Source organism: Protopterus annectens, chromosome 5.part1 (assembly GCF_019279795.1).
Source record: "Protopterus annectens isolate FY-2018-M chromosome 5.part1, PAN1.0, whole genome shotgun sequence".
In the NCBI taxonomy this organism is placed as follows: domain Eukaryota; kingdom Metazoa; phylum Chordata; order Ceratodontiformes; family Protopteridae; genus Protopterus; species Protopterus annectens.
In genome coordinates this window covers 714,754,276-714,775,254 of record NC_056736.1, presented here as the reverse complement: position 1 = coordinate 714,775,254, position 20,979 = coordinate 714,754,276, and the positions used below count along the sequence as shown (strand labels likewise).

At 44.3% G+C, this 20,979-nt stretch overlaps 1 protein-coding gene across 1 annotated transcript in view; it reads right to left on the bottom strand.

Moving 5' to 3' along the window:
* Positions 1-20,979, bottom strand: part of RSF1 (remodeling and spacing factor 1) — an 801,570-nt gene that overhangs the window by 138,483 nt on the left and 642,108 nt on the right. The window contains exon 7 of the mRNA XM_044073343.1: positions 9,411-9,634. Coding sequence (XP_043929278.1) covers positions 9,411-9,634 — 224 coding nt within the window. The remainder of the gene's footprint in view (positions 1-9,410; positions 9,635-20,979) is intronic.

Sequence of the window (20,979 nt, the reverse complement as noted above, 5' to 3'; positions counted from 1 at the left end):
ATAACAGGCTTTTGAGGGGAGATGAACCTCCTGCATATCCACAAAACAAACACCATAGGTTCATAGGTTCATACTAGGCTATCTGCCCAAGGGCATTTATAAGCCTAGCCCAGAGTTTTGTGGCTTTCGCCACCCCTTTAGTTTGAAGGATACTGTGCCCATTATTTTGCTGTGCCTCTGTCAAGCAGTGACACTGAGATAATCCCTGGGGTATATCTGCGATCTCCCATCCATTGGTCAAGATTTCTCTTGAACAAAGCCAGCGAGGTGCTCTGCCTCACATGTACCGGGATTTTGTTCCACAGCATAGGGAGTCTCTGGGTGATGAATCTGTCCCTCCAGCACGTCCTATTAATAACCGTGTCAAGGTTTAAGTCTCCCGCCCTTGTAGTTCTGAGGGATCTAGATTTTTTGAGGTGAAGCATGTTCATCAATTCCGGGTTGGACATAGCCTTGTATGTCAGGCACAGGTCACCTCTGAGCAGATGGTAAGCAACTGAATAGAGCTGGAGTTCCTTCAGTCGGGCAGCATAAGACATATTTTTGAGACCCTTTATCCTTTTGGTGAGGAACTTTTGGGGCCTTTCCAGTTGCTGCAGGTGTCGGGTCAGATACATTCCGAATGGGGCATTGTACTCAATCATTGGTCTGATGAGTGATGAGTACAGGGGGACGATGACCTCCTTTGATCTAGATGTGAATCCCTTCATGATCAGGTGGGCAATGTAGAAGGTCTTCCTAACTACTTTGGCAACGTGAGTGTCAAACGAAAGGTTACTGTCAACCTGGATCCCCAGATCCCTGATAACCTCTTCTGTGCTTAGTGGATTGCCACCTATATGGTAGCTAGGGGTAACCTTGTTTTTCCCGAAGGGTATGACTACGCATTTTTTGGCGTTTAACTTTAGGCCATGGCTCTGGCACCAGTTATCCGTTTCTATAAGACCCTTCTGAAGGATATCTGTGTCAGATGTGTTCTCAACTATGGCGCCCAGTTTGCAGTCATCTGCAAACTTTGTCAGCCATAACCCTCCTGTGTTTGCTTGTACTTCTGAAAAGTAGATGCCGAACAAGAGTGGGCCCAGGACTGAGCCCTGTGGGACACCACTTGTGACAGGCTTTGAGTCTGACATGGCGCCAGCAACTCTGACCCTGTGGGTTCTGTCACTTATCCAGTTTGCAACCCATCTTGTGACGTATGGGTTTACATTTAAGCTGATGAGTTTTTCAATGATACCTGAGTGGGGTATTGTGTCGAAAGCCTTTGCCAGGTCGAGGTAGGTTGTGTGGACTGCCTTTCCCTCATCAATGGCCTTGGTGACTGTTTCGAAAAAGTCAACCAAGTTTAAAAGGCATGATCTGCCTTTGACAAAGCCAAACTGGGTTGGATCCAAAGTCTGCAAGTCCCCTATGTCTTTATTTATGAGTTCCATTATGATCCTCTCCATAGCTTTGCAGATCAGGCTTGTCAAGCTGATGGGACAGTAATTTCCAGAATTACCCGTTCTAAAGACTTAAACCTTGCCTGTGATATAAATAGGACCTGCTGGAGAGATGGGTATGTATTCCAGAGACTACCTCTTCTATGGAACAGGCTCCCCATCTATGTGAAGCAGAGTTCCTCCCTAACCCAATTCAAGTGCAACTTGGACAACTGGATGGGAAACCAGAAAGTCATCCCTGGTTTGGTACCTACATCACAAATGGACAGAGGTAATGGACAGAGGTAACCTGTAAATGGTTCATCTCCCAGGCCCATGCTTACACTTAATAAGGGCATCAGGACTTGTCAGAGATTTCGGATGCATGGCTAGGTTTAAAAAGGCCCTTGTGGTCATTAGCCTAATTAACACCTATGAACCTATGAAAATGGGCTATTTTGGATCAGTGGTTAACAAATGTCAAAAATAAAATGTGACGTTCTGCAGAAAAACAAGTGCTAGACACTGACTGGTGGAAACGCATCGAACCAATGATCTGTCTGGGAAGTCTTCAATGTAAGAATCAGATCTGTTCTACGGGTAGTTAAACCCCTGCATTCCTGTGTGTCCACTGTGCCACAACACTCTACCTCTTCCAATTCTTACATGATGGGGGGGGGGGGGGATTCACTACTACAGCCTCTTTCACACACAACTAAAAAGGATCACCCATGAATCCTACGAATCAGAGAGTACAGCCACATACTATGTTCTAAGAGAAAGAAGCCGCAATGTATGTAAACAATGACAAGCTAGATGCACATAAAATGTGAAGGTGACAAACCTACAGAAACACTGGAAACATGAATAAAAGTGTTGAAAGCAAAATGTAAACAAGAATCCTGCAAAAATAAATAAATAAATAAAAACGGTGTTTTGTGCAGAGGAATTCTGCAATCTGAAATGCTGTAGTGGGAAAAAGCAAGCACCAGAAGCAGTAAAGTACAGTTGTGTACACTTACCATAAATGTAGATGTTCGAGTGTATTCACTGTTGCAGTCATTACATTTGGGTTATCTGCTTGCAGTAGCCCTCAGTCGGCCTGATTAAAGAAGTCTTGGGTCCTGCGTCGGTTGCTGTCTCTTCTTCCATGACGTCAGGTCGTCGGGGGTATAAAACATGCAGCCGTCGCCATTACATCAGTTTTTCTTGCCCCAGATGTCAGTTGCCCCAATAATGGGAAGCAATTAAACTTATAAATACAAGGATATATCTCCAACAAAAAAGCAAATACAACAAAAAGCTTTTAGAGCATAGTGAGCGAGAGTAGAGGTATAGGCAAAAGAAGAAAGGGGGCTGGAGGGAGGATAACCAGGACTGCAACAGTGAATACATTCGAACACCTACATTTATGGTAAGTGTACACAACTGTACTATGTTCTTCGTGTTTCACTGTTGCAGTCATTACATTTGGCTAGATTCCCAAAGCTAAGGTTGGGAGGAGAAATTTAAATAGAATTAGGACCAGCTATAAGGCCCTGCAAGACTGCAGTGGCAAAACCAGCTCTGGATTTAGAGAAAATTGGCAAATGATAATGCTTGGTGAAAGTATGTACACAACTCCTGGTAGCAGCTTCTAGGATGTTCCTAGTAGGGACGCCCTTGAGAAAGGCTGTAGAGGTAGATGCAGCCTTGGTTGAAAGGGGTCTGATGCCCTGTGGGATAGGTTTTCCATGGTGCTTATAGCAAAAATGAATGCAGTGGCCTACCCATTTTGAAAAGGTTTGTTTTGAAATAGCTTTCCCCTCTGTCCCTGCAGCAAATGCCACCAGCAGTTGAGATTTCCTTTGAGGTTTAGTCCTGTCCAAACAGAATCTAAGCTGTCTGTGCACATCTAAAGAGTGCAGTATCTGTTCCCCTTTGTTCTGTGGGTTAGGAAAGAAGGTAGGCAAATTAATGGACAGATTAAGAGCCACACTGGATACCACCTTGGGCATGAAGATGATGAAAGGTTCCACTGCCATAAGGGCCTCTAATTCAGATACCCTTTTTGCAGAAGTGATTGCTAAAAGGAAAGCTGTTTTCCAGGAAAAAGATTTTAAATCTGCAGTAGCAGCTGGCTCGAAAGGAGGAAGAGTAAGTTTCTCCAAGACAAAGTTAAGATCCCAGGCTGGAGATGGAGCTCTCCTGGGTGGCCTTAAATTTTTGACCCTCTGAGGAACTGCTTGAGCACTGGGTGAGAGAAGAGGGGAGGCTCTGTGCTATAATGAGCTGAAATGGCTGAGGCATGAATTTTGATGGAGGAAAAAGATAAGCCCTTATGAAGCATCTCAGTCAAGTATTGAAGAATCTGAGATAAATTGGGCACTGTTGCCTTCATTCCTTGAGATTGGTTCCAGGCATATGATCTTTTCCATTTTGCAGCATAAAATTTTCTAGTACTAGGCCTCATTGCCTCTAAAATGATATCCATCACTGATTTACTGAGGGATGGTGAAGGAGAGATTAGGTAATTAGCCAGGCTGCTAGGTTCAGGGTTTGCAGCTGAGAGTGCTGAATCTGGTTCTCCTGCTGAGACAACAGGGTAGGAATCTGAGGCAGGTGCCATGGAGCCAAGCGTGACACACTGCGCAAGAGTGGGTACCAGTGTTGGCGAGGCCAGTCTGGTGCAATTAAAATTGTCCTTGACTTGTCCTGTTTGATCTTTAGTAGTACCTTGGAGAGCAGAGGATGAAAGGTATAAACTGATAGGTTTTTCCAGCTGAAGGATAGAGAATCCACTTTCCAAGCTAGATTGTGGGGAATCCTTGTGCAAACTGTGTCCAGTTGATGCTTCTGGGGGGAGGCAAACAGGTCTATATCTGGGCTCTCCCATTTGCTTGTCAACATGTTGAAAATCCTTGGTTCCAGTTTCCACTCGTGTGGGTCCATGAGGTTTCTGCTTAGTCCGTCTGCCAGTGTATTTAGTTTTAATGGCAGGAATTGAGTTTGTAGATTCACTTGGTAGATCAAGGCTGTGTTCCACAATGCCATGGCTAGTCTGCAGAGGGGGTAAGAATGTGTACCCCCCTGCTTGTTTATGTACCACATTGACAGTAGTGTTGTCCGTCTTTACCATTAGTTGTCCCGGAAGAATGTGGTCCTTGAAGGCTGTCAGAGCATTCTGTACAGCTAACATTTCCTTTTGATTTATGTGCAGGTGTATTTGACTTGGATTCCATTTGCCCTGAATGCACTTCCCTGCCAGGTGAGCCCCCCCCATGCATAGTCTGATGCATCTGTTGTTAGGACTTGGGCGGCAGGGGGTAATGTGAATGGTAGTCCCCTGTTTTGGTGGCAGGCCTCTGCCCACCAAAGGAACTCTAGGTGTAGGCAAGGTATGATAGGAATCCTTGCTTCTAGATCCTGTGAATGTTGACACCATAGGCTTTTGAGATGCCACTGTAGTTTACTCATATGCATCCTTGTATATGGAATTAGAAGAATGCAGGAGGCCACGAACCCCAAGGCTTGCAGTATTTGCCTTGCAGACAGCTGGGTTTTTGTGGCCACTTGTTTGAAGTAAGTTGTCAAATGAATCCGTTTCTCTGGCGTGAGGAAAGCCATCTGGGAAGTTGTATTCAAGCCTGCTCCCAGGAATATAATTTGTTGGCAGGGTACCAGGTGGGATTTCTTTTCGTTTATGGTGAACCCCAGACAAGTCAGTACCCTTTGAACAAAGGCAAGATGATTCAAAAGAATGTCCTTGCTTTCCGCCTGAATTAGACAATCGTCCAGGTATGGGTATATTTGAATATTTCTTTGCCTGCAAAATGCAATGACTGGAGCTAAACACTTTGTGAATACCCTGGGTGCAGTAGATAAGCCAAAGGGCAGTGCAGAGAACTGATGTAGCCTATGAAGCGTAAGTATCTTCTGCAAGACTCCCTGATAGGGATGTGCAGCTATGCTTCTTTTAAGTCTAGTGTTGCCAACCATGCATCCTTGCCTAGCATAGGAAGCAGCTGGTGAAGCATAAACATTTTGAATTTTGGAATCACCAGAAAGGTGTTTATAATAGAAAGGTTCCGGTAGGACGCCATGTATTGCCTTTTCTGGGTACCAGGAAAAGTCTCGAATAGAAACCTTGTCCCTTTTCCTCTTCTGGTACCAACCGAATAGCTCCCATGTTTAAGAGAGAGAGAGTACTTGATTTTGGGCCTCTGCCCACTGATTTGGGGGTATATCTGGCCACCCGCTTGGTGTTGGTAACGTGCGGAAATTATATGTTTTGTGTTCTGAAGAAGTCCCTATTTAATGAGGGAAGAAAGCGCTTAACCTTGTGTACCATCGTTGATTTACAAATAAACTGTGGAGTGTTTATTGTTCCTGTGGCTGCCTTCCATTCCTGCTATTTGCTCTAACGTGTGGAAATGAAATCTGCACCCTTGGGACACTATATTTAAAACCCATTTGTCCTAGGTAATGAGTTTCCAGTTTTTGGCCTGCAGACCAATCTTTCCACCTAAAGGAGCATTCAGTTGGGAAGTGCTTGCAAGTTTTAAAAACAAGTCACTGAGACAGTTTTCCATAGGGGGAGTCTTACTACTCCCAGGTTTGGGTGCGGAAACCCCCTCACTGCCTAGTCGTGTGCGTGTCCCCTTGGGACTGAAACCTGGGATTTCTGCTGTGTCTGGGTTTGGCTTTGAGAAGACCTGGAAGTGGCTGGAAAGGACCAATTTTTAGAGGGCCAGTGCCTACTAAATCTAAGATGCTGAACTTGTAAGATATCTAACAGTTTGCATAGATTTAGCTTTATCTTCCATCTTTTTAAGAACTTCCTCAGTCTTGTTGCCAAACAGGTGGTCCTGATTTAAGGGAGCATCCAACAATTTAGCTCTAACATGATCAGGCAAACCTTGCTCCTTAAGCCAAGCATACCTTCCGAGTACAGACCCAGTAACAGCAGCCCTGCAAGAGTCCTCTGATGAATCAAATCAACATTGCAAAGTATGTTTTCCAACCTGTTCAGCAGAATGCATCAAATCCTGTAATTCTTTATTTTCAGCACAGTCTGGAATTAACATAATTTTCTGTTTAAGCAACCCAATAACATGCTGTTGATACTTTAACATATGAAACTGGCAGTTTAAAGCCCTAATGGCCAAGGTAGCAGAAGTGTAAACTTTCTTACCCCATCTATCCAGCACCCTGGAGTCTCTATAAGAGGGGGTAGGACTTTTATCAGTAGAAGCCTTAATGCCCTTGGGTCCCTGGGAAATAATCTCTGGATCCGCAATAGGATTTTTCAAAAGGAACTTGTGAGAATCAGGAACCCTAAATAAACAAAGAAAGTGGAAAAAGTGCCAAAAGTAAACTGATAACCAAAAATGTTTTTGAGAATTAGGAACCCTGTGATATCAGTCAGGTTTTCTGGGAGCAGGAGGCAAAGAATCAGGGGCCAAACTAGATTCTGAAAAGGCATCATCAACAATGTCTAGTACAGGAGGTATAGCTAAAGGCCTATGCTGAGGCAGGAGTAAGAAATCCCTAAGCCTCTTTTCTGAATCAGAAAAATCCTGGCTTTCCCACTGGAAATGCTCTCCTTAGAGTATGTAAGGTCTCACCAAAAGAGAAATCCTCTGGAGGGGAAGCAGAGGGAATAGAGTCCTCTGCATCAGAATCCTCATAAGTAGATAAGGGCAAATCCAGATCATCAGAAGAGTCAGAAAAATCGGAATCCTGGTCAGAAGATATATAAACAACTTCAGTCCTGGGTCTCTTAGAAGGGGGGAGGTTGGTTTCCCTTGATTAGAGTTATAAAATCTTCAGCCATTCTTATCATTTGTTTTTTAGGCATAGAGGCCTGAGCATGCGGCCTGGACGTCGGTTTCTAAGGCATGGTTCGAGATTTTGGCCTAAATGAAGAAGGAGGCGTTGGTTTAATACGCAAGTCCGTAGGCCTGAATACACCCCTCAGAAGCCGGTGCCTGCACAGCGGCTCCGGATCCATCCAAGGTAGAGACATCCTCAGGTTCCACAGTTGAAGCATCTCGCGGCATACCGGACTTCGAATGGGTCTCAGTAGAGGTCTGCGAGTCAGAAGTAGCGGGTATCAGGGGCTGCAAAAGTGCCTCACTGAGTACCTGCGAACTGGCGACTGGCTTAGGAGAAGTGTTGTCGGCAGCTTTGGACCTCGATGGCCTGTCTCTGTCTTTATCTTTGCGTTTTTTTTCGGAATCCCAGTAGTCGGATGGCTAACAAATGACATTTCTGGATAATTAAACCGAGAACAGAAATATTTAGAAGCGAAAATATACAGATGACGGACAGTGTGCTGATTAAATAAAGCACAAAACAGACAGCAAGGTACGTCGTGGTCACGGCCTAGGCAAGGAATACAGTACAAATGAAAATCTTTGTGAGGTATTTGCTTTCCACAAGTAATACAATTATTAACTTTTACTGACATCGGTAAGGAGCAAGAAAATGTTTCCCCAATGGGGTACTTGGCTTTAGTTGAAGACTTCGGTTCTGAAACTCGAAAATGAAAATTTCAGGAGTCAGCTGACCGGCACTTGCGAACTGCTTCTGTTTCGGGCACCGCATGGCAAGAAAGACTGATGTAATGGCGTCGCCTGCATGTTTAAAACCTCTGACGACCTGACATTATGGAAGAAGGGACAACAACCGACGCAGGACCCAAGACTTTGTTAATCAGGTCGACTGAGGGCTACTGCAAGCAGATAACCCAAATGTAATGACTGCAACAGTGAAACAAGAAGAACAATGTGAAACACACACACACACACACACACACACACACACAAAAAAAAACAGAATGCATACTCAAGCTGGCTAGATGGCAAAGGGATTTACTTGCCTGTGATGTTGGCAACATGGGATTAGTTGACAGCTACCTGGCCCACTTTGGATGGAGTGCATAGGGATCAAAGCAACATACCTACTCTCTGGTGGAAATAAGGGATCAATACAGAATACAGAAATCTTGACTATTTTCCCCAAGGTGTGGCACATGCAGTGGTGTAATGTGTACATGTCTGGTTTCCTCTCCATCTCCCCTGATGATAGCTTTGGCAGCTGTAGTTAATAACTGGTGGTCGTGGTCCAGAAAGCAAACCAGTTGGTCTAGAGGGGGAAATTGGGAGTCCAAAGAAGAGACACTGGCAGTAGCAGCACTGGGTCAATATCAAGAATATGGTTAGGGTAGTCTGTTTGGCTGACATATAACCCCACACAAATTCCATTGAGCAGAAGGTGGTGAATGGTGACAAACATGAGCACTGACAAAGCTACAGCTCCATTTGTGCAATAAAGTTTGTCACCCTTAGCAAAGAGTGTGTGACCTTGTCAATACAGACCTTTCAAAGAGTGAGGAAAGAATATTCATTTTAGCAAGGAGAAAAATGCATTAAGTCAGTAATAAATTGTATTATTCACAGCACAAGAAAAAGTTGTATTACGCACACATGTACACAATATTCAAATGAACAGGATACAACAAAATAACAGTTTTTACCAGCTGTACAGCAAACTACAAGAGTCAAACCATAAAGCTGCTGCCAGAGAAACAAATAAGGAATGATAACTGTACAGTCAAATCATAATTCATCAGGAGGATATGAAAAGCCAGAGTATGCACTGCAGTTGACCAAATGCATGTGCACAGGGGCATGTTTCCAAATGGGCAGTTCTCAGAAGACAACAAAAGCTACTGCTGAATGGAACTAAAACAGCAATTAAAACAATAGTAAAGCAAGACTTCTGGTGGCCCGAAATTACTACCAAACTTCCTTCCAGTCATTACAGTTGCTGGCTGGCAATATCCACAAGAGGCAGATGACCGAGCACAGCGTATTGAAAATAAAGTCTCCATAATGTTTGCAAAGTTGGAGAAAAATGCTCTGGGGAAAACTGAGTGTAAGAACCTCCCCCATCTATTCTTACCCACATCAAAATACAGATGACATAACACGAAAATTCTCTTACAGGACTTGTCATCATCATCAGAATCAGACTCTTCGCCATCGTCATCTGAATATCTCCTCCTTCTCCTCCTCCGTTTAATCCTCCTCCTGTGTAACCTTCGACTCCTCTTCATCGGCTTGACAAAGCGCCACCTTGGTCTTCGGGCATTATAATCACTGTCATCAGAAATGACATGGTCCTCACTGTCTTCACACTCTTCCGACACAACAAAATCATCTTGAGAGCTAAAGGAGCAAACGAAATGCATTTATTTAACTTAAATACAAGACTTACACAAGTCATAACTGTTTTCAGGAGCACTACCCCACATCTAATTCTTCTCTGATAATACCAATGTGCAAGTATCTTCAGCACCAATTCTGTCTTGCACATTTGAGCAAAAGCATGAGCAAAATGTAATTAATTAGTTAGCTAATTAATTAAATAAAATGGAGATCTTTATCATCTATTTTTCTACACTTTTTTTTTCTTTTTTACTGACCAGTGATTTGCTCTGTAATGAAATGGCAGCTAGAATTGTGACCCAATTCATTTTTATTTGAAGAGATGGAAAAGGAAACAAAATAAAAACATAGGAATACCATTGAACTGAAAAAAATACATCTCAAGGCTCAGCTTAAGTGATGAAATATAACTTTCAAAAGTCAAGTCATTCCAAAGCATGTGACATGAACCAAAACAGTTTTTGACCAATGGCAGTCAACAGAATACATGTCCACCCACTAAATGAATTTCTTAAACCACTTTTAAGAGCATGTTTTCAAGCAAAGCCAAGCACAGGACCCAGAAAGCACTGTTTTTATAAGGCATTAGATGCAGAACAGGTAATCAACTTCCATGGTTTGCAAGGTAATGTTTTGTATGAAGTATAACCTTTTCATCCTCAGACAGTTCTAAATGGCACTGAAAGATTTATTTAAATATGGAAAGAAATTAACTTCCTAGAAATCAGCCAACAATGAGAGATTACATGTTCTTACAATATCGGTTAATCAGTGCTATACTGACAACACTTAGAATACCTTCTGGGATACAGTTAAGAACTAAGCCAACAATGGAATGCAGAAAGGAGAGTCTACCAATAAGATGACTGCAACTAGGGGTACAGAAAACAGGGAAGAGGGGACAGGAATTACTGGGGAAAACTGGCAGAGGAACTAAGATATTGGGAACAAATAATTAGAGAGGGAAAGGTAACAGAATGGGAAGAGGCCAAGAACACATTTGGACTGCAGGCTAGAAACTTCCTTCTTTATCAGGGATTAAATATCAGCGTATAGGCAAACAGAAAAGGATAGGGGAATCCTAAGTGAAAGTCCAGCACTGGTAGAGTTTTTAGTTGAATGAAGAACAGAAGTTGCTGTTAAAAAATGGATAATTAGTAGGGCATATAAAAAATTAAATAACCACAGGAATCAATCAGAGGAGGTTAGAAAGACTGGAAATAGAGATTGGATATGTAATCCACAAAGAAACCATGGCAGAGTTATGTATGGCTTCCAATATGCAACAAGGTCTAGAGGATTTAAGATTTTTGCTTGGAAGTGTTTGCATAGGAACTGTTATACCCCAAGCAGTCTCCAAAGCATCTTTCCTCAGGTAGAAGACAAATGGAGGTGTGATGAGGAAGAAAGAGAACTGGGAACATACTTTGGGACTGTAATGAGTTAGAAGGCTTTAAAAATTCCCTGAAGACTACTCTGTTAGAAATACTAGGTGAGCAAATTGGTACAACTAAAGAAAAAAGAAGATATGTCTTACCATACCGTTCCATCTGTGTTGTTGATCTTCGTTCATTCATTACCGATGGGTTATCGGTTCTGTCCTCAGAACCGAGCTGGCCTTATACCAAGCTCGCATCAGCCAAAAACTCTTGAGCCAAGATCCTACCCAGAATGCTCTGCTCCCTGTTACCTCAGATCGAGTTTGCAAGTTGATAGACAAAAGTAGAGACTACCTCTGGTCATAACAGACCTACAATAAAGGAGTATATGAGATCAACCAGGAACCTCTGGAGGGGGACGGAGGTTGGGGAGTAATGAAGGAACGAAGATCAACAACACAGATGGAACGTTATGGTAAGACAACTTCTTTATCTGATGCTGTTAATTTTCGTTCATTCCTTACTGATGGGACAGAATCCCCAGCTACCTGTATCCCTGGGTAGCCTTCATGGAAGGACATTCCTAAGCACCATGGAGCCAAAAGAAGCTCTACCTCTGGAAGTCAAATCCAATTTCTAATGAAGGATAAAAGTATGAGGTTTGGCCCAAGTCGCAGCTGAGCGAATATCATTGAGAGAAGTCTTACCATGGAAAGCTGCTGACGTTGCCATAGACCTTGTAGAATGTGCTTTCATTCTGTAAGACAAGGTGATATTGCTCTTCTTGTAGACAAAAGAAATGCAATTTCTCAACCATGACACCAATGTAACTTTTGAGACAGGTTGACCTAGTTTTGGTCCAGAAAAGGGCAGAAATAGTTGGTCTGATTTATGGGTAGATTTTGTTCTGTCCAGATAAAATCGTATTTGCCTATGAACATTCAGGGAGTGCAGGCAATACTCTCCCTTGTTAGAATGATTAGGAAAAAAATACTGGGAGGTCAACAGACTGGTTGATAGACCGCTCTGACACCACTTTCGGTAAAAAGGAAGAATTAGTTCTCAGTGATGCTCTATCCTTATAGAAAATAAGGTAGGGACGTTTGATGCATAAGGCTTGAAGTTCTGACAAATGTCTGGCTGATGTGATTGCAACCAGAAACAAAGTTTTCCAAGACAGGTACTTTAAGTCACATGAAGACACTGGTTCAAAGGGGAGAGCTGTTAGAGCTTGTAGAACCAAGGCCACATCCCAAGGTTGCACTGGTTCTTTACATGGAGGTTTTAGGTGAAGAACACCCTTCAAGACAGTCTTACACAGTCTATGTGACATGAGTGAAGAATCCTGAAAACCAATGTGGAAATTTGGAATGGCAGCTAAATGAACACAAATAGAGGCCGACAACCCAGATTGGAAAAGATGTGATAAGTAATCTAAGACCACTAAAACTGGGGCTGACAAGGGGTCTAATTGTTTATTCACTGTCCATAATGAAAACCTTTTCCATTTAGTGAGATAGATTAGTCTGGTGGATGATTTATGAGATGCAATAAGAATACTGTGCACCGGGGATGAAAGGTTATCCTGCCTGGCAATCATAAGAAGTGAAGAAACCAAGCTGTCAGCTTCAGGGTTGTTAGATTGGGGTGAGTCAGACCCTGCGGATGAGAGATCAATGTTGGGGATGGATTGAGGATCCATGGTCGATCTAGCAGGTGAGGCCATAGGAAGGGGAACCAAACTTGTCAAGGCCAATATGGAGCAATGAGGATCACTTTGCTTTTCAACTGCCATGCATTCTTCAGAAATCGGGAGATGAGGGGGAGAGGAGGATAAGCATAAAGTAGACTCGAGGGCCAAGCGTGGACTAGAGCGTCTCTCTGCGACTGTCCTCGAGAGGGAATCAGGGCAAAACAGTTGCTGCACTTGTAGTTGATTGGGGAGGCGAATAGGTCGCAACAAGGCTGGCCCTAGCGGTTGAAAATTCTTGCCGCTATCACAGGGTTGAGGTAACACTCGTGAGGTTGTAGAATGCACCTGTTCAACTTGTCCGCTATCACGTTGGAGCTCCCGGGAATGTGCGTTGCAATTAGAAAGTGGTTGGAAGCTATCACCCATTGCCAGATTCTCAAGGCCTCTTGGCATAACGGATAAAATCTGGTGCCCCCTTGCTTGCTGATGTACCAGACCACTGACATGTTGTCTGCCTGGATGGCAGTAGTCCCCGACGGAAGGATGGAATGGAATGCTTGCAACGCTAGTAGCACCGCCCTCATTCCAGGACACTGACATGCAAAAGGGCCTCTGTCTCCAACCAGGTGCCTTGGACTGAGTTTCCCTGACATAGCCCACCCATCCCATCAGGGAGGCGTCCGTGGTCACCGTGGCTTTCGGCTGATGGGAGCTGAAGGGGCGAGACCATTGTTGGGGGTTTCGAGACATTCACCAGAGCAAATCTTGCTTGCATCTGAGTTACACTTATTTGAAAGGACAAACAATGTTGTAGAGGGTACCACTAAGTGAGGAGCAACCATTGGAGAAGTCTCATGTGGAATGTGGACAGAGGAACAATGGTGATTGAGGCTGCCACTGACCCCAAGAGTTAAAGTATGGATCGAGCAGAAGATTTGTGGGGACAGGGCAGCAGCTGAACCTGTTGTCTTATTCTTTGAAGTGTATGATCTGGAAGAGATGCTGTGCAATTTCTTGTGTCCAACAATACCCGATGAATTCTAAAGACTGTGCTGGGGTTGTATTGGACTACTCTCAGTTTATCGTGATTCCCAGGCGTTGTGCTGTGAGAAGGGTGTAGTCTAGGGCTTCTTCCAGTAGACACTTGGTGGGGGAGGTGAGGAGCCAGCTGTCTAGATATGGAAACACCTGGAATCCTTGAAGTCGCAGATGAGCAATGACCACTGCCATGCATTTGAACACTCTGGGGGCTGTAGAGAGACTGAAGGGCAGTACTCGAAATTGGTAGTGACTGGCTCCTATGCGGAAGCGGCGGTATCTTCTTGAGCACTTGTCCATTTTTATATGATAATACGCATCTTGAAGATCTAAAGAGCACATCCAATCGTCTTCTTCCAGAAGAGGAAAGATAGACTGAACCGTGACCATCTGGAATTTCTCAGCTTTTACAAATTTGTTCAGTGCGTCGAGATCCAGAATTGGTCTCCAGTCCCCTTTTTTGGCACCAAAAAGTACCTTGAGTAAAAACTGGATCCTATCTGGTCTGGGGGGACCGTTTGGATGACTCTTTTTGTAGCAGCTTTCGGATTTCATGTGCTGCTGCTTCCCTTTGACTGGGTGGAATGTTGGGCAAGTCCCTGGATGAGGTTGGACAGAGATGGAAAGGGATGCGATAGCCTCTGGATATTACCCGTTGTACCCAAGCATCGGTGGTTATGTTTCGTCAGGCAGTAGGGTACAAGGAAAAATTACCCCTGACCATTTCCAGAGGTGAGCAGTCGGGCTATGCTTCAGGAGCGCTGGTAGGGTTGCCCAGAGAAAATCTCTGGAACCCCGGTTTCGCAGACCTCCTCTGCCCTGAAAGGGGCATCTTCCACTGGAGTTTCCCCCTCTGCCTCTAGTGGAGAACTCGGCACATGCATCATGAAAAGAGACCTGTGATTTTCTGTGCCACATCTTCCTAATCCTGTCATTTCTGGAGTAGAATCGTTGAGGAGTAGAGTGTCTGACACCAACGGCAGATAGGGTCTTGCCATCTTGTTCGCATTTTGCCACGTATCTAACTTTAGGACCAAAGAAGCGGCCTCGATGGGGGCATTCAAAAAGGAAGCCTTAAAGAAATCTGCAAAAGCACGTCCGAGCATGTCGGCTCGTGACTATACCTGCGCCTGCCGCTCTAGCCACTCCTTCCATTGCGTGTTAAATAAGACACATGTAAGAATTGGATATGGATTCTAGGGTCGCTATCTGAGAAGCTATGCCGTCACGGACTTCATCAGAAACCGCTCCTGCCAAGGTTTCAGAGAGTTGGTTGATAAGATCCCCCTGGAGCCTTGTAAAGTGTGCCAGGTAGTTCAAGGACCTTACAGCGAAGGTCGATGAAGCAAACACACACTTCCCAAGTTTATCTATTGCCTGGGACTCCTTGTTGGGCAGATGGACAGTCTGCCTCTCTTCTGTCAAGTCTTTCTTGGTTGCCACCACCACCACCATGACATCTACTGGAAGACCTTTTGACCAATGGGGATGCTCAGGTGGGGGAGATGAAATCTTGTCAGGCCTCCGCGATATAGCTTCCAGGGTGTTAGGAGCCTTGCATGCACACTGGACGATGAGCTGGACAAGCTCATCGGCCGGCGAGGTAACCCAGGAGGGTAGGGGAAAGGGCACGAAAGGCCTGTAGGAATACGGATTCCTCTGAGGAAGGATTGAAGGACTTCCAGTCACCCCTCTGTCTTAGGATTTCGTGGATATCACCAAAGGACACCTCATCAGAGGGTGACCGTAGGGACCATTCCCAGTCATCAAAGTCCGTACCTTCGGTCAAAGACTCCTCAGTGGAGTCCATTTGCTTCCCCTTGCAAGAAACCTTGTGAGGTACTTCCTCAGTGGGGGAGTTCTGGGGAAGACTGCAAAGAGGGGGTCTCCTGAGGAGAAGAAACCTGAGGCCCTTGTGCCCGGTGGTTGTGGCTTGGGACAGTTGCGGCACAGAGGGGGGAGAGAACTCTGACACGGGGGGGGGGTTGGCCAGCGGAGAAGGGCGCCCTCTCCATGGCCTGGAAGGCCGTACCGTCCAAAGAGGGATGGGAGCCCAGAACAGAGCAAGACAACCTGAGAACAAGGGTCACATCCCACTCCAACGACCTGACCCCCAGCCCAGGAGTCTCAAGATGGTTGTGGAGCATAAGGGTGGGAGGATTCCTGGATGGTGCCATAGAAAAAAATCGACGTGGAACCAAGAATGCCCTCCCCCACGGCACAGCCACTAGCCTGAATAGAGCCCGATGCCCAGTGCACCCAGGGCCACAAGGATGACTCCGGCTCCAAAGTGAGGTTCACTACTGGGGTCGGAGGGAAGGAAGCTGCTGTCGGAGGAAGGGGCTTTGATGCCTGTGTGGAAGTCGAAGGAGGAGTGTACATTGGAGTCTGTGGAGAAATACGTTCACCTGAAAGAGGGAACATAGCTTTAGAAGGTTGAGAGAGATCAATGGCCACAAGCAACTGGTCGACAAGCTGCAACACATCTTGTTCAGACAGGCTCCTGTTCGACCTCATAGAGAAACCTGAAGGTGATTCTGGTCTTTCAACAAAAGGGCTATATTGGCTACCAACAAACGGATCCAAAGAAGTAGAGTACTTGGTCATTGCTAGTTCGAGTGGTGTACAGCCCGGAACCAAGGGTGTCTGCACAGAGGAGAATTGTGTCGAGGTAGTCTGCGCCGACGAAGGCTGTACCATAGAAATCGGAGGTGTCTGCACCATAAGGGGGAGTGTGGCAAGTGTCTGCACCAATGAGTACGGTGCCATCGAGGAAGGTTTCTGCACCAGTAGTAATGACGGTGTCGAAAAGGACTGCACCAAAGAGCATGTTGGTGCCAAAGGTGTCTGCACTGTAGAGAACAGCATCGTCAAACTCTGGGCCGAATGAGATTGCACCAACGGTGCTGAAGGAGACTGTACCTGCAAAGACGGCACCAGTAAAGGCTGCAACGAAACTGTCAGAGCCGTAAATGTCTGCACCGGGAATGCCAGTGCTGGTGGTGATAAGAGAGGACATAGCTGGAACATGAATCAACTGGGGCAGTGCCGAACCTGGAGCCGAAAGGGTCACAGATGGCAGTGCCAGACTGGAAATGTTTGCCTTTTTATGAGTAGACTCCCTGCGATCTCCAGAGGGAGATGAAGTGAGCGACCTCAAGGAGGAAGAACACCACCTCTTATGGGGTTTAACAGGAGATGGTGAGCCCTCCGACCCAGAGTCAGACTTACAGAAAGGAGTTTTAAATAGGCCTTTCAGGAATAACTTGTTTTTTCTGTCATTGAGAGTCCTGGTCAAAAAATTTCTAAAAATCCCACACGGGGGATCCACTGAGAGGTGGGAGACATTCAAGCAATAGAAACATAAATCATGGCCATCAGAAAGTGGTAACTTACGGCTGCAATCCTTACACTGTTTGTAACCAACACTACTTTTCTTGTCCAACATAATGATGTGGAGAAGAACGGCAGTACCAAAAAGTGTAGAAAAGCTACCCAGAAGGCTAAGAAGAGAGAAAGGAAGGATTACCAGTGATGGTAATGAAGAATTACATCAAAGGTAAGAAAAGGGAAAGAAAACCAAAGGGAGAGAGTAAGTTACGATAGGGTAGAAGTATAGAAATAGTAACTGACTGAAAACTTTTAAAGCACTAACAATACAGAAACGTTCAAAAAAGTATTCAATTAGCTGAGAGAGAATGGCTTGACACGGATGTACAGCAACCCGGCAAACAAGATCTGAGGTAACAGGGAGCAGAGCATTCTGGGTAGGATCTTGGCTCGAGAGTTTTTGGCTGATGCGAGCTTGGTATAAGGCCAGCTCGGTTCTGAGGATGGAACAGATAACACATCAGTAAGGAATGAACGAAGATTAACAACATCAGATTTATTTTTTTGAGCTGGGACACAGGACTTGAATTGCCTAGACACTGTTAGGCCTTGCTAAGTTTAATTTTGGTGGTGCTCAAAAAGCAATTACTAGAAAATGGAAATCAATGTCTAAAAGCAACCTCATTTGAAGTAGTGAACAGAGTAACAGGAGCAAACTACATAGAAAAATGGAAGTGTGGAAACAATACATGCATGACAACGTTTTGGAGAAGGAATGAGGTTCAAGGAAAGGCAGGAACTGAGTGAGCCATTATGTAATGCTGTATTAATGACTACAGAGAAGATTATATGTGATGTACAACGTTTGTAAGCGAGAATGTCAATATGGTTTGTTTTCATGTATACAACTGGATGATTGCCTATGTCATACGTGATAATTTAATAAAGATGATACTCAGCTGAACCCTTCTTCCTCATAAGGATATGCCACTAACTTCCTTAGCAGACAATCTCTACTTATCCGGCTCAAACTGGATGGATCCAATATGACTGCCTGGCTATTCAAGCCATGCCTAGAGATTCTTACTGTCCAGCTTCAAACTCATATATTGTTTGTAATGATGACAAACTAATATTTTTCAAAGGTACACCAATCCTGATGCTTAAATATAAACCCCTATGTCACAAGATGGGTCGCAAACTGGCTCAAAGACAGAACCCACAGAGTGAGAGTTGCTGGAGCCATGTCAGACTCGAAACCGGTCACAAGTGGCATCCCTCAGGGTTCTGTCCTGGGACCACTCTTGTTCGGTATATACTTTTCCGAGGTACAGGCAAACGTGGGAGGACTATGGCTCACCAAGTTAACAGACGACTGTAAACTGGGTGCCATAATCAACTCTCCAGCTGACACAAACATCCTTCAAAAAGGTCTCACAGAGACAGATAACTGATGCCAACACCATGGTTTAAAGCTAAATGCCAAAAAATGTATAGTCATACCCTTTGGCAAAAACAATGTGCCCACAAATTACCACATAGGCGGAAATCCATTAAGTACAGAGAAAGTTATTAGGGACCTGGGGACCCAAGTTGATAGCAATCTTTCCTTTGAAAACCACATTGCCAAAGTGGTTAGAAAGACCTTCTACATAGCCCACCTCATCACGAAGGGTTTCACATCCAGATCAAGAGAGGTAATCGTGCCCATTTATTCATCCCTCATCAAACCCATCAGAGAATACAATGCCCTTTTTGGGATGTACCTTACCCGACACCTGCAGCAATTAGAAAGACCCCAAAAGTATCTCACCAAGAGGATCAAGGGTCTCAAACAGATGCCATATGCTGCTCGGTTAAAAAAACTCCAGCTCTACTCAGTTGCATACCGCCTACTTCGAGGCGATCTATGCCTGACATGCAAAGCTATGTCAAATCCAGAATTAATGGACATGCTCCACCTCAGTAAATCTAAATCCCTTAGAGCCACACGCTCGAGGGACTTGAACCTCAGCATAGAAATAAATAGAACTTGCTGGAGGGACAGGTTCATAACCCAGAGGCTCCCTTCGCTCTGGAATAGAATTCCAGTTCATGTGAGGCAGAGCACCTCACTGAATCTCTTCAAGAAGAATCTCGATAGGTGGATGGGGGATCGTAGGTTTGTCCCAGGGATTACTCCCGTGTCACTATTACACAGAGGCACAGTAAACTAAACCTTAAAAAGGGCACAGTATACTCAAATCAAGGGGTGGCGTAAGCCATACAGAATCGGGCTAGGCTTATAATTGCCTCAGGGCAGATAGCCTAGTATGAACCTATGAACTTATGTACTCACCATAACATGGCATCTGTGCTGTCTATTTCATTCTTCCTCAACCTATGGGTTCAGATCCAACTTGGCTGTTCCAATAGCTTGCGGTAATCAAAAAACTCTCAAGCTTCTCCCTTACCCATAATGCACCATTTTTAAGTATCTCAGATTTTGTCTGCCACTATTCATATTATAGTAACCAGTTGCTCTCGAGCAGAAAAAGTGCATTTAATTGAATTTAAAACTTTTCGCTTCTAAATAGTTTTTCGGGTTTCTCTGTTTATCTTTCTAGTTTTAGCTTACTTCCCTTACCTAGCGTCTGCTTTCTTGCTGATAATTCCCTTTTCTTTTCATACAAAAGTACCTTTGAATACGATCATTAGTATTTCCTCCCTTTACACTTATTGCATTCCCCTATTACCATTGTTGGTATCCCCTTTTTTTAATCTTTTTTTCTCTTTAAAGAAAAACAAATAAATAAATAAATAAAAACAAGCTTACTATTCTTACATGTTTGGCTTAACTTGTCCTCGCCACAGTATGGCAGAAAAAGAAACAGGGCCAGCTGGCTTCAAAAAGTGTGGAAAGTGTCAGAGAAAAATGCTTTATTCTGATTCACATATTTTGTGTGTGTATCGTTTGGGATGCCATCATCTCCAAGAAGACTGCTCTATAAGCCATGCGCTCAACCACAGAGCTCTGGATGGACGCAAAAATAAATTGATTCTTAAAGATGATCTTCCATCAGCATTCAGTGAGGCTTCTCCCTCTGATAAACAAAAAAGGCAAGTCTTCATCATCTAGCCCTTCCTCTTCTTCCACAAAACATCTGAAAAAAAATCAAAGACAAGGCTTTTGTTGGCTTCGACTTCTACGTCGGATCGGCCAGTCAAAACACCCAAGCTTTCAGATCCTACAATTTCCTCAGATCCAAAAATAAGGACAAAGAAATATATGGAGCCATCCACTTCTTCAGATCAGACTTTGGACAAGTCTAAAGTTTCACTGGATCAGACAACAACTAATCTGGCATCAAGCCTGCCTGCTCCTTCTAGGATCTTCAGTTCCTACAATCGAAAGAATGTGGCCAAGCCAGATCTGAGGATTAGATCTGAGCCCATTCTTTGAGGAATGAATGAAAATGACATCATCAGATGTATATATTACCCCAATGAGAATAAATAGGCTCATGCCATAGATAATCTGAAGGGAGCCATGCACGGAATAAAACCTCTGTCCATTTGCATTATGAGGCAGCCCTGGGGTAAATGTTCCGTTTCCCATCCAAAGATTCAAGTTGTGCTTGAATATGGTCAGGGAAGAACACTGTTTTATGTGGACAGGAAGTCTGTTCCAGAGCAGCAGTATCCTCTGCAAGATATACCTGTCCCTCCAAACCATTCTGTTGATGTTTTAGAAAAGGTTAAGACACCTAGCCAGAGTACTTCCAATGCCATTTGACTTGCTGATGTGCAGCAAATCCTTCAATATTGGATTGGAGGATGCCTTGTATGCCAGACACAGGTCACCTTTTAACAGTCTGTAGGACACACAGTATAGTGACAGAGCTTTCAGTCAAGTCCATGTAATG